This window comes from Neurospora tetraspora (genome assembly GCF_033439725.1).
Source record: "Neurospora tetraspora strain CBS 560.94 chromosome Unknown B0H65scaffold_5, whole genome shotgun sequence".
Taxonomy (NCBI): Eukaryota; Fungi; Ascomycota; class Sordariomycetes; order Sordariales; family Sordariaceae; genus Neurospora; species Neurospora tetraspora.
In genome coordinates this window covers 133,330-145,950 of record NW_026944387.1, presented here as the reverse complement: position 1 = coordinate 145,950, position 12,621 = coordinate 133,330, and the positions used below count along the sequence as shown (strand labels likewise).

The 12,621-nt window shown below is 51.5% G+C and overlaps 5 protein-coding genes across 5 annotated transcripts; 2 read left to right on the top strand and 3 right to left on the bottom strand.

Moving 5' to 3' along the window:
• Positions 1 to 379: 379 nt before the first annotated feature.
• Positions 380 to 1,974, bottom strand: B0H65DRAFT_467747 (uncharacterized protein). The gene has a single exon (XM_062826920.1). It carries the CDS (start codon positions 1,612 to 1,614, stop codon positions 601 to 603), a length of 1,014 nt encoding a protein of 337 aa, XP_062680047.1. The 5' UTR covers positions 1,615 to 1,974; the 3' UTR covers positions 380 to 600.
• A 790-nt stretch (positions 1,975 to 2,764) lies between these two features.
• B0H65DRAFT_215361 (uncharacterized protein) lies at positions 2,765 to 4,127 on the bottom strand. The gene has a single exon (XM_062821981.1). The coding sequence runs from the start codon at positions 3,782 to 3,784 to the stop codon at positions 2,873 to 2,875; it is 912 nt and encodes a 303-aa protein (XP_062680046.1). The 5' UTR covers positions 3,785 to 4,127; the 3' UTR covers positions 2,765 to 2,872.
• Positions 4,128 to 4,263: 136 nt separating this feature from the next.
• On the bottom strand, positions 4,264 to 5,277 carry B0H65DRAFT_428711 (uncharacterized protein; the record flags this gene model as incomplete). The annotated part of the gene is made up of 2 exons (XM_062824778.1): positions 4,264 to 4,430; positions 4,500 to 5,277. 2 exons carry the CDS (start codon positions 5,275 to 5,277, stop codon positions 4,264 to 4,266), a joined length of 945 nt encoding a protein of 314 aa, XP_062680045.1.
• A 1,612-nt stretch (positions 5,278 to 6,889) lies between these two features.
• B0H65DRAFT_575212 (uncharacterized protein) lies at positions 6,890 to 8,262 on the top strand (the record flags this gene model as incomplete). The annotated part of the gene is made up of 4 exons (XM_062830612.1): positions 6,890 to 7,360; positions 7,426 to 7,463; positions 7,514 to 7,735; positions 7,771 to 8,262. Exons 1-4 carry the CDS (start codon positions 7,330 to 7,332, stop codon positions 8,260 to 8,262), a joined length of 783 nt encoding a protein of 260 aa, XP_062680044.1. The 5' UTR covers positions 6,890 to 7,329.
• Positions 8,263 to 9,299: 1,037 nt separating this feature from the next.
• B0H65DRAFT_549483 (uncharacterized protein) lies at positions 9,300 to 12,250 on the top strand (the record flags this gene model as incomplete). The annotated part of the gene is made up of 2 exons (XM_062829661.1): positions 9,300 to 9,516; positions 10,578 to 12,250. The coding sequence occupies 2 exons, from the start codon at positions 9,300 to 9,302 to the stop codon at positions 12,248 to 12,250; spliced, it is 1,890 nt and encodes a 629-aa protein (XP_062680043.1).
• Positions 12,251 to 12,621: the final 371 nt, after the last annotated feature.

The window sequence follows — 12,621 nt, the reverse complement described above, 5'->3', positions numbered from 1 at the left end:
CTTCGGGAAGTGGAAACAGTTTCAAATCTCGGCGTCGTCTTCGTCAATCTAGAGCTTCTTGGTCTTGCCCCGTCTCCAGGTAGAAAAAGAAACATGAGCCGCACCCAAAAGGTGTCGAGCTGCTGCTCGTCGTGCTCCCCAGCGCGGAGGGGTTTAGTCCGGGCTCACGATCAAAGAGGTTGTGTTTACTTCTGTGGGCCGATAGAAGTTAAAGCAAAAGACATATCTCGAAATCATCTTGAAACGGATTGAGCAAAGACATAAATCATAATCCACAGATATAATGGGAGATAATCCTTCGGGAATCACAATCCTTCAGTGCTGGAACTTGTCGGATGCAACTTCTTCGTTTTGATCACAGCGTGCAGAATGCATGGGCTCGGAATAACTGACGTATCTAGGCTGTGATTGGTCAGAAGCTATTTTGTGCAGCGAGTACCGGTGGGGACCAACGTTTTTGTGCAAAGTGTGCAGAGACGACACATCAAGGACCTCCAACGAACTCCCTTTGCTGCTTTCGGGCCATATCATCGGCTTACATGAAAATAGGGTTATACACGTCTTCCTCCACAACGACCGAATACGTGAACTGCCCCAACCTCACACTCGCGGCCCTTTCTCCCTCGGCAACCAATAATCAGGCCCATACCCATTCCCCTCCTTCATCCCCCTCCGCCAAACCAACAACTCCTTATTCCTCTCGCTCATTTCCACCTCATCCCGAACCTCCCTGTCCGCCTTGGATTTCTCCTTTTTCCAAGCCTCCACCCACTTCTCAATCCTCCTATCCCAAATATCCACCACGCCATACCTCCTGCCAAAAGTCGCGTACGCCAACGCCTCGCTGGCCGCCGCCGTAGCCACACACGGCAGAGTTATACGCGAAAGCATCATCATCACTTGCACTCCCCACGACACTCCATACCGATAGAAGACGAGAATGACCGCGATCGTTAGAGGTACGCTTCCGACGTATGACAGGGGCAACTCCACAGCGTCGAACCAAAAGACAAATGCTCCCTCTCCGCGCCCACAATAATAGTCTGCAATGGGGCAGAGCAACCCCGAGATAACCACCAAAAAGAGCAGCCGCATTGCCTCCCGGCGTTGGGTCACGCGGTAATCATCAGGCGGCAGGACATGCTCCGAAGCAAGGAGCTTGTTTTTGAGAAAGGAAGGCCAGGCGAGGGGAAGATCAAAAGCCCAGGGATCGGGCCCCTTGAAGTCAAGGTAGGGGGAGGCACGCATTATTACAAGGATAAACATAAGGGATATGAGTGCCTGCTCCCCAATTGTATTCCGGCGTTGGTCTGGTGAGGTCAGATGTTCGTCGGGCGTACAAGTGTTGGGAAAGGCCAGTTCCGTTGGACTTGTGGGTTTCGGAGCCACATGTGATGGGAAATATATGTCGAGAAAGACTCCCGAGAAGAAGTAGAGAAAGGGTTGGATAAGGGCGATCTCGAAGTCGGAGCGGAGGCCGAAGTTGTAAGGTGAGGTTGGTTCAGGTTGTAGATGGGCCATATTTACGCCCCTTCGAGATATTGGGAGTTGCGCAGAGCTTTTGGCTTTGGGGGTAAATTGCGTGTCGATGAAAACCTCCAAGGACTGAATCATGCGATTGTCTGGTAGTATCAAGCAGCAGAGAAAAGAAGGGGGAAAGGAGGTGTACGATCTGGGTGAAGAAACCGGGGAAGTCTTCGAAGTCGGAGAAATTTATGGACGCCGGGTTGCAAACGACGAGTGGCGCAGGGCGGCCGGCAAGACGGTTAGCCTCGCGCATGGAGACCTGAAGTGGGCTTTGGGCATTAAGGGCTCGGCGGTTAGATGCAGACGATGCGGCTGGGTTGATCCAATATGTGGAGGTTTTGGGAGATGGATAACATGATGATCTTTCCGCAAACGTACCGCATTCAACTGGGTTTTATCCCCCCCTGTCCTAGCCAATTATGTGGTTTGCTGAGTTCTGCATGCCCCGTTGAGGCGCGCCGTGAAAGTCTCTCTCCAGGTGTGATTGGCTAGTATAGTGTGGGGGATAAAACCCAGTTGAATGAGATAAAGCGGTAGTTTGTTGTGTTCAAGTGTCGATTTCTATCTGGTGTTTAACGTGGGAAAGTGCGATGGCGTCTTGTTTTGAAACAACTTGGGGTCGTTTCGGAAATCGAAAAAATTTCGTCATCTTCGTCAGTTATGAGCCTCACACCCCAGCCCGCGGCTCTGGCGGCTCTGGCTGACCGAGATCGTGCGTGAAATCCATTTCGAGTAGCTGATCCTCGGATTGTTTCACGGGTGATACGGGAATGTATATATATATATATATATATATATTTTTTTTTTTTTCAAAATTTTTTTTTTTTTTCATTCATGGTTCGCTTGCAACACAAGCGAAGAATGACAGGTATTTTGAGATGATCGCTAGAGAAGGCAAGATATTGAAGGACCAAGTCACAAGAAAATGAGAAGAATGACGCCGCATTGTTTAGTCCGCAAAGTGTCAGCATCCACGATGCAAGGGCTCGGAATAAGTGATGTATGAGGGCCGTGATTGGCCAGAATCTTATGCATGCACAAGATATGGTCATTGTGCAAGAAGGTCAGTGTTCAATTTTGAATGGAACCAGATTATGATCCCCGAAGGGGTAAACAGGGTGCTTAGATGCTTTGTTCAAGTAATGGGATAGTTGTTTATGTACAGAGCACAGGCGTGAAGAGGTGTGTTGTGAGTGTCGCGTGCCAAACACCGACACACCAAAAGATTGACATTCCAGTGGTTATAAGCGGGGAGCCATTTCTCCTCCAGTCAAGTCCGCAACACGGAGAGGAGGACTTGAACACACCCAAGTACACATGCTAATATATGTCAGGCAAGAAAGCCTCATTTTGCGTACATTGTTTGAGTTTTGATGATTCGCCCCGGAGAACGGATGTACAAGTTACCGTCTCCTGGCTCGATGATATTCATCTCAGCCATCCACTTTGCCTCTGCCACTGCATTCTCCATCTGGTGTGCCTTTATCCATTTCTCAATCCACCTATCCCAAAAACCCACCGCCCTATCGTCTTCCGTCCCCTTAAAGATGATGCCCATTAAGAGGTCACTGGTCAATCCAGTAAGGACACAAGGAAGCGTCCCGTATCTGAAGACCAGATAGATGATGAAAAGCGGCAATATATTATTCTCTCCACGTGTTTGGTTGTAAAATCGTTCCGCAACCCCTTCCTTGGCGCATAGAAGATACTCCGCGATCGGACACAAACAGCCCGAGATCATAACCCGAAAAAGTAATATGGTCGCCTCACGACGTTGGCTAATGCGGTAATCGTTGTGTGAAGGGACCATATGGGGGATCAAAGCGTCCCATTCGCGATCAGTGGGATCATTGGAGTCAGCAGTGAAGAGTTTGAACTGCTCCAGAAAGTATGCACACCTCCCTTTATCGGAACTCCTGTTCAGTTTGGTCTCGGAGTAGCGGGCGGCCAGGCAGAGCAAGATGGTAAAGAAGCACGCCAGTAAAGATTGTCCGGCTTGAATGATACGGCGACGGTCGTTGTAGATGGAAATTTCTTCAGGCTCGGTCAGACTGCAGGTGTTGGGAGAGACAGGTCCGAGCAGGTTGGATTTGCTGCCAGGGAGAGGGGCGAAGGGTTGGGGTGGAAAGAACATTCCTTCAAGAGTTTTGGAAAGGAAATAGAAGAGGGGTGGGATGAAGTTGAGAGACAGCGTGTTGAGGCCGAAGCTGAGAGGTGCAGGTGATATGCCAGTCGTCTTCGGGAAAGGAGGAGCCATATTGATGTCGTGATACTGGAAGTTCCGCTCTATGCAATGAGGGATTGCAAAATCGTTCGCGGGTCGAGGGAGGAATGAAATCCTCGGGTGTCGCAAACTTTAGAGCACCACAGAAAAGAGAAAGGGAAAGATATCGCTCGACCTGGGAAAATAACAGCAATAACCGTTCAAATTCAAGAAATTTTTGGGACGCCTGGTTGCAAACGACGGGTGGCGCATGGCGGCCGGCAAGACGGTCGGCCTCACGCAGGAATACCTGAAGTTGGCCTTGGGCATCAAGGGCTCGGCGGTTAGATGCAAATGACACGTACCAAGAGCAGATCAAGCAAAAGGAACCAATCCAATTCGTCAAAAAGATGCGTGGGTATATTGCCTTGGAAGAGAAAGGAAACGCGAAAACAAACTGAACCATCCAAACCCGTGTTCGCTGACATGCAAAGAAACAAACTCTATCGTCTTTTTGTTTTCCAAACCCTGACTTAGACAGCACTCCGTTCTTGCATCTCCTGTGTGTCTGTCCCTGCATTCGACAATGACGGCTCGGAATTTGCTCGCCACTCTGCCTTTTCTCGTCGTAGATCTCGTCTGACCCAGATGACGGTGATGACGGTCCATATCGCGGAGAAGATAAGGGGGCTCGCCCAAGCTGTTGACACCAAACGTTAGCATCCCAATTATTATCGATAATTCGACCGGGGACGGGGACAGAACATACCAACACCATACGCAATCTCCTGCGGTATCGTCCAAATGACAATCATCGTAGCCACCCCATCCACCAGCGCTCCCACTCCCCAAAACCAATTCTGCCTCGCCACCATCTCCCTAAACCTCTTGCTGACTTCATACCTGGCGTTGATTGCCCTCCTATACTCCTTCCCGCCGGCACCATCAACAGCAACAATATCCTCCACAATAGTCAACACCAACGGCGGCACCCTCCCTCCCTTGGGGACCGAACTAATCCTACACGGCGCCTTCTTGTGTTTCCTATTCGCCCATCCAGTCCACAACAATTGCAGGCCCATCTGGATAAAAAACAGCGGAACCGGCATCGCCAGCGGTTTTACTATCGGCTCGTGGGGGATCGAGGCGCCGATCAAGATGCCCGTCATGTACGTGTACCCGAACGATAGCGTCATGTGGGTGAAGTCGAATTTCCAGCGGTCTTTGACGGGATCGGTGCCGAGCGGGCGGTATTCGTCGCGCGAGAGGATGAGCTTTAATGAGCGAAGACCGAATTCGATGCCGGTGACTAGACCGAAGAAGGCGGTGATGATGGCGAAGACGATTCCGTGGCGGAGGTCGGTGCCGTACCATAGGCCGTAGAAGAGGGCGATGGGGAGGAGGGAAGACTCGATGACGAGCAGGGAGGAGACGACGATGAGCTTCCATTTGTAGTCCATCATGTTGTACTTTAGGCGGGGGAGGCCCGGGGTATCGTCTAAGGTCGGGACGGTGTCGAGGGGGATGTTGTCGACGCCAACGGGCATGTTGACAGCTGTCGCGGAGGAGGCGGAGGAATGGGGTTGCGTGTGCCCCGGGGGGGCAAGACCGTTTGTGTGACCATGATGGTGTCTGCGGCCGTGACGACCGTGTCGCGTTGTTGTTTCGAGTGTTTCTCCCTCCAGTTGCTGTGACGATGGAGAGGCACTGGGCATATCCTCCTTCCTTTCGACCTCGTAGGACGATGCTTTGTCGGCCATCGGAGGTTCTGGGTGTTGGTCGGTCGGATATGTCGAGTGCGTTTGTTGTTGGAGGGTAGGTGTAGGTAGGTAGGTATGTACAGGTAGGTTGGTTGATCGGCGTGGATAGATGAAAAGACTAAATGGAAGAAAAGAGGAAAGAGATCAATCGATCGCCGTAGTAGTTGAGTAAAGTAGGAAAAGGAGAAACAAAAGAGGGCATCAGCATGATTGCATTCTGTCTCTGCTGATGTCCAGAACAAGAAGACAAGGCCTAGGTGTGGCTTGATAGGTAGGTATGCCGAGAACTTCAATGCTGCCCTCCATGCATCCCGTATCCAAGCAATGATAAACAAGACGATGCCGGGATGTGGCAGTGACGAAAAGAGAAAGCAAGACGTGGGATTTCTGCCCGCCATGACGTTACGCCGCTCGTGATTGGTCACAGTCCGGCCTGGGCTTGCGTCAGACGCTATGATGTCATCGGTTTTTGATATTGACATTCCAGAACGCTGTGCCGTCCCACCGCTTCAACCTCTTAGGGCGCTAAAAGACCCCCTGTTGCCCCCTGAACCACCCCGCTCCAGGTCCCTTTATGCAGCCATCACCCCACCATTCCCGGCAGGTGGCGAGCCCTAACAGCGGAGGCTCTTCCTGCAAAAGTTCTTAACAACATTCCCCTACAAAACCAGATATTTCTGTTAGTTACGACCGGGATGAGCATCACGATCAATAGCGTACTGACTCGATACGTTCCGCGACATCTCAACGACATGTCTTTTCGCATCAACACATCAGGGGACACTCCTCCATTTGAGGGCATCTTTCGCTCTGAAAACAATGCGGACTGTACTGTGCAGCGTCTCGTTATCAATGGGATTATTCTGCGCGATTTCAAAAGACGAACAGTTCAATTCATGAACCACGGATATCTGGACTTCTTTGACAACGAAATCGCCATCTTCACCTTGTTTGCTCGGGGTTGTCCTCGACCTCACGTTACACGCCAACTGATGATCACCGCCTTGGCCCGAAATAATCCTGGGCACACGCCATATATTACGCTGATCAGTCGAAGCATCCAAAGGTCTCGACTCATGCTCTGTTGTCGACCAAATTCTTCATGTGGTGGCCTGAAGATCGTGAACCCTAACCCGACATGCTGCCGTCGCTCCTGCCATGGCGGATGCCTGCTACTTCACTAAGCAATTTCGCAAAATCAGCAAGCGCGGCAGATTTTCGAAACGGAAAGCTTTTCGGTGCCGAGCAACTCTGCCCGTCCGTCAACTTGTGCAGCCGGCTCCCCTCTCTTCTTCCCTCTTCAGTTGCTCACCGATTTCATTTTCCATCGTCGCTCGTCTCCAATTCGCCCTCTTCTGTCATGATACCTTTATTAAAACAACCATTTCGCTCTTTTTCTTGTTGATTTGAGTTGGCCTTCCCGTAGCCTTCCGCTCGTCCATCCCGCCGCGTCTACCTAACCTTTCCCTCGCAAAGTGTTAATCGTGGTCACGAAATAGGCATGTGAGTCGGCACTTCGTTCCGCCAGAAAAAGAAGTGAGGGCACAACTGTGATATGAATAACTCCCAGTCAGTATGTTACGCTACAATCAAACGTGTTTGGGCGATACAAGATGACGAGAGCCACGCAGGGTAAACATCGCAACAACTCACAAGATGTCATACCAGGCACAGGCGTGGATGTAACGGACAGCAAAGCGCAGCGCGGTAGTACCCTTGCTACCCGAAAGTACCCAGCACAATGTATTCCACGTAGGGCTGAGGTGTTCTTTCTCCCAGAAAGGTGTCTTTGCTCAAAATTGCCTGGTAAGACTCAGCTATGATACGTTTCCAGTGTTAATGATTATTTGGCGGTATCTGGATATAAAAGGCAAGTGATCCCCGGTTTTAAGCTACCATTCATCATCATCATTGATGCAGTCATCCTTTCTTCAGTTACAGACAGAAGAGTTACGAATTCTCCCGAGAAGATTGTGAGGAACCACTCTAAACTCTGAGCCGCCATGTCCTAACCTATCTCCAGTCCTATAGCCTACCTCTAGGCACATCAGCAATCATGCATTTGGCCATTCTCCAGTTCTTCATGATTCTGATCCCGCTTCCCCTGGTGACGGCCCGCGCCCTCTCAACCCTCGCTACCCCGATAACTCCCTCGGGAACTCCGCAAGCATCCAACAACAAGGAGTCAACACAAAGCACAGCCTGCGCGCCAGCTCTGGCCCTATCCCAATGGGCAAGATCTGGTGTCCCTTGGCATCTGACCAATTGATTTCATCATAGGCTGTGAACGAGACAGAACGGGCTTACGACCTCCTTTCCGCGTCGGCAATGCTGGGAATTTGGTGTCAATATAACAGTTTTACTTCTATTTTGGGGCTAAGGGACGCTTGGAATGACAGTTCAAAACTGTACTCCACTTCCCAAAATCTCGAGCACTTATCCCTCCTGCCGCGCTCCAAAGCCTCCTGGACCTTTGGCAGCGTCAAAGCTTACGTGTGCAATTACTCCGAGGGGGTGCCGACAACGTGTGATATCACCGAGCTGGAGGCTGCCAAAGAGATAATCCAGGTTGCTTGCGGTAGTAAGCTCAACGTCAATGGAGATCCTGTACCTAAGGGCGGACTGGAGAGGTACAGCGCGTACAGCGCGGTTGGTGGGGTGTGGAAGAGCTGGGATGAAGAGAAAGAGTACGGGTTCATGGATGCTAGTGACGATAGGGAGTGGTGTGAGGGTATTGTGGGCGGCCAGGTTCTACCTATCAGTGGGAACTGAACTCTGGGATGGTCTGTTATCGACAGATTGAAACAGATGGATGATGAACTGGCAAAAAAAGGCAATGGGAAATTGAGGCAGAAAAAAGAAAAAGACAAGCTGGCTGGCCAGATTGATACCCAGGGGAACCACCCCACCGAGTATCAATCACCCCAGAGACTCACAGCTGTTCACTACGGTGGCGCAGGAAGACGGATGTGGGCGGCCGGAGCCCCCGTGTACTCTAGAGAATCTAGAAGTACTGTGCCTGAGCCAATGTCTAGTGAAAACAGCCGCCACCATGGGAATCGAACCCATGGCCTTGCGAGTGGTGGTGGGGAAGCGGTGTGCAACCCCAAGTCCACTCGGCCAACCAACGTTGCAAACGGAGGCTGGGGCGACGGGTTATAAGGTCCCCTGGGGTACGAAGGGGGCGCTGGTGTTGGTGCCGTGGGCGGAAGGGGCAGGCACGGCAGGCAAGGCTTGGCACGGTGCTGAGATGGGATGACGGCCTGGGGACCGGAAGTGATCTGTCGTGGAAGTAAACACTCGTTCACGATTATTCAGGCCAGAAGTTCGTTCCTTGTTTCACTATCATGTTCTGTATCCTTCTTAGTTGTCTTTCCCAAGTCGACATGTCTTCAACACGGCTGGGGCATAGTAAAGTCACCATTGTTGTTCGCGGCAGTTTGCCTGTTCCTGAGACCTCATCTCCTTTGTTCTTTGTCCAATTTGTTTCGCCTAGCAACACTGTTCATCGAGACAAGGCCATTGTGTCGACATAACAGCTCGATCCATCGGACACCACCATCAACATAATGCCATTATGTCGAAACAACACCCAACTCCTCCGAATATCCGCGAGCATTCCGACCTCGCGAAAAGATATAAATGCAGAAGACATGCCGGACCAAACATGAAGTTTCCATCTCTCCCATCCGGATCAGACTCACACTCACACCCACAGGCATACCGATCAAGACATCCACTTAAACTTACGAACAATAGGTACTCAGTGCTCAGTCACCGAGTATCACCATACATCACCCACAACCAAAATGTGCTTCCAAATCCCCCTCACTCCCGCCATCTGCCGCACCTGCGGCTCCGCCAAGCCGATCCCAGACGAACAGACTCTCTGCGCCACGGCTCAAGAGCTGGGCATTGAGTTTGAAGACGATTATGTCAACAAGTGCCCTAATGGGGTGAGGACCATCACGGTCCAGCAGAAGGCGGATAAGGAGCTTGAGAGGGGGGTGAAGTGTTTGGTTTGTGGTAAGCATTGAATCACCCCATAGTCCTCTCGCGCTCTTGGAGTGGCACTTTGATTGTCGCGCTAGCCGCCAAGACGCTTTTTTCCATGGCAAGTACTAGGTTTTATGATCACGCTCGCTAACAAAGGGAGGGGGATGTAGTTTTTATCGAAGGAATTTGAGAAAGTGAATAGTGACTCAATATTTTGAATATCAGAAATCTTGTTGGAAAGTAATTCAGCCTTGTTGTTCGTGACATTTCCTGCTCGTTTTGTGATTGTGGCTGTCAAGGCTTGAGTGAAGTACTGCCGAGAGAGGGTGGTGACGTTCGGGGTAGTCACGTGGGTCGGCACGATAAGATACGGGGGTACGTACCGTGAGCGGTGCTTGCCCCACTATTTCGTTGGCCCCGCGTCAATTCGTACCTTCCATTTCAACTTCGTCAAGTCGTACCTTTTCCTTCAACTTCACTTTAACCTCAGTTGACGTTCCTTCCATTTGAGAAATCGACAGTCGCATTTCGTCTCGCTTCTCCAGGTTTCCTTCCTTCCTTCAACCCAATCTCATTTTCACCTCATCACCAAAGTTTTCTTCTCCTTCATCACGATACCCCTCTTTCACGTCAATCTCGTCGTCCTTCATCAGCCTCTCTCTCTTTGATACAACTTCATCTGTCGCCTGCAGCCATCCAACTTTACGACGCGTCGACCTTGATCGCGTATTCCCAGACTTCTTCAAGAGCATTCCACTATTTGATCTTGCAAGCTGAGATTCAAACATTCTCTCCCTTCTCCTCTTCTTCCGCCATTTCACCCCGCTCTTCTTTATTCTCAATCTTTCATCACCAAGTCTTTACCGCAGAGATCGTTTTACTCAGCCTCCGTTTACGATACTCAGCTTGAAATCGTCTGCCGTCACGTTCGGCCATCTGACTTGACGACGCGTCAACCTCCACTTTCACTACTTTCTCCTCACTTCGACATCATCGACCATACATCCTTTTTTCATGCTAGAAAGGCAAGCAACGCAACATCACGAAAATCAGGCTGGGTTGGGCATATATATAACCACACAACTCGTCAGTCATCTCGCCATACCTCACCGTACCTCCTCACAATTCACCCCGCCTCGAGCACTCAACGAAAATGCCGGTCATCTCGTTGCATAATGTCCCGTTGGACATCCTCCTCATCATCCTGGGAAACGTTGATCCCATCTCATTGATCAACCTGGCCCAGACCTGCCAGGCTCTTCGAGCTACTATTCACCCAACACGCGCCAACCTCCTCCAGCGCCTGCTCGCCCTTGAGCTGATTCCCGAACACGGCGGCATCGTACCGCTCATCAGAAGCAGGGATAATCAGATCACCCCTCCCATTGGCTCCAAGGACTGGCAAGCCAACAAGTACGCTTGCGGAGGCTGCCTCAAGCTCTTGCCGCACACCATGTTTGACAACCACAACATCCTGCGGCTCGACCTTCGCAAGCCCCCTCCCGGCAGCAGGGAGGCTAACCGCCTTGCCGAATGGTGGTATCTCAACGGACGGGATGACCACGTGAGAGCCCGGATCATCCAACACCGAGTGCATACCCGTGCCCGACATGAGCTTGAGTCACTTGCCGATGTCCGGAGGCGGCATTATGAGGCCACCCACGCAGAGGAAGACATGCCCCATAACGGTGTCAACCAGTTCCTTTGGTTCGCGGACGAAGAGGCTGACACCCTAGCTGCGAACGACCGCATTGCGTCTGACGCCGAACTCCTAATTTGCGGCCTCCGCCGGCACAACCGTCGTTGCAATGAATGCCGCTTTCTCCGGGGCGACTGGCGTCATCTTAACCCGGCCAACAACCCCGTGCAGGGCTTCTCCCCTTTACCAGTGGCCACGGGGCGGAAGTTGCCTTTCTACAATCTTTTTGACAGGTGCTTCCCCACCTTGTTTCACCCTGTCCCTCTCGCCGAAACGGGCCGCCGCTTCACCCAATTCGGCAACCAGCGAAATAAGGCGTACACATGGATGATGTGCACCATTCGCTGCGGCGGTTGCGCCAAGTGGCAAGATGCGTCACAGTTTCGTTTGCCAATCGCGGCGTACAAGACGGAAGATTTGCTGGTGAGGGAGATAGACCAGTATTTGGTGCGAGATGCCGAGTTGGGAGAGCTGAGGGAGCCCAGATGCAATCGGTGCTTTTTGAGGGAGCACGGCATGGCCGCGTTCAGACGGCATCTGACAGCCTTCGCGAGGTCGCTGATGTCGGATGCCCTCGACAGGGCTCAGTTCCAAGTCCTCTTCGGGTGGGGCAAGCTCCGCGAAGACTTCCGTCTTCCTGGAGGAGACTTCGCAAACTGGGCCGAGTACGGCAGGCCGATTGTCTCGGACTTCCCCATCCAAGAAGACGACCTCCTCATCGTGCCACCCCTCACCACACAGCAACTCGATGACCTCTTCCGGCGGTACACCTGCTTCACCATCTTTGTCGAGCACATGTACCAAGGCTTGCGACCCGTGCGCCAGACCATCTTGGACAGTCGCTCCAACGAAGAGGTCATGAGCTACGTGATGAGCTCGTGGTTCCGTATTTGGTACGATGATTATTATCTCTACGAAAGGACGTATCGGAGGCTGGATGATCGGTTCAGGTGGATTCACCAGCATGAGCAGGAGATGGTATCGTATGCGTTGGGGGTTGATCCGTTGGTGCCGGAGAGGTATGATTTTGAGTTGGAGGTGGAGGAGGGAGAGATTGTTGAATGATGAGGGTTTGTGTGATGGTACCTAGTGGTACGGTCAGTCCGTGAAGGGGTTCTCTGTCATCTGTCTTCCCGTGGAGACTGGTGTCTGGTCACTTTAATCTTTTTCGCTAGCTTTTACCGACTTGCTAGCTGTTTTCTTTGTTTGCTTTCTCTCTTTTCTCGGTTCCGTTTCTCTTCGTTTGCAGGTAGTACGACAGTTAGTACCTGCCGTCTTATCGATCATCGGAATTCCCAATATTGGGACAATGTGCTTGCAAGGCAAGCCATCATCATGGAGCGCGGTGGAAGTGGTTTCTACTTATCTCTGGGGGCGCCTGCCTCTGTTGTTAGAGTACTAGGTACTTTAATCTGTACAACCACCATCTCATCGCA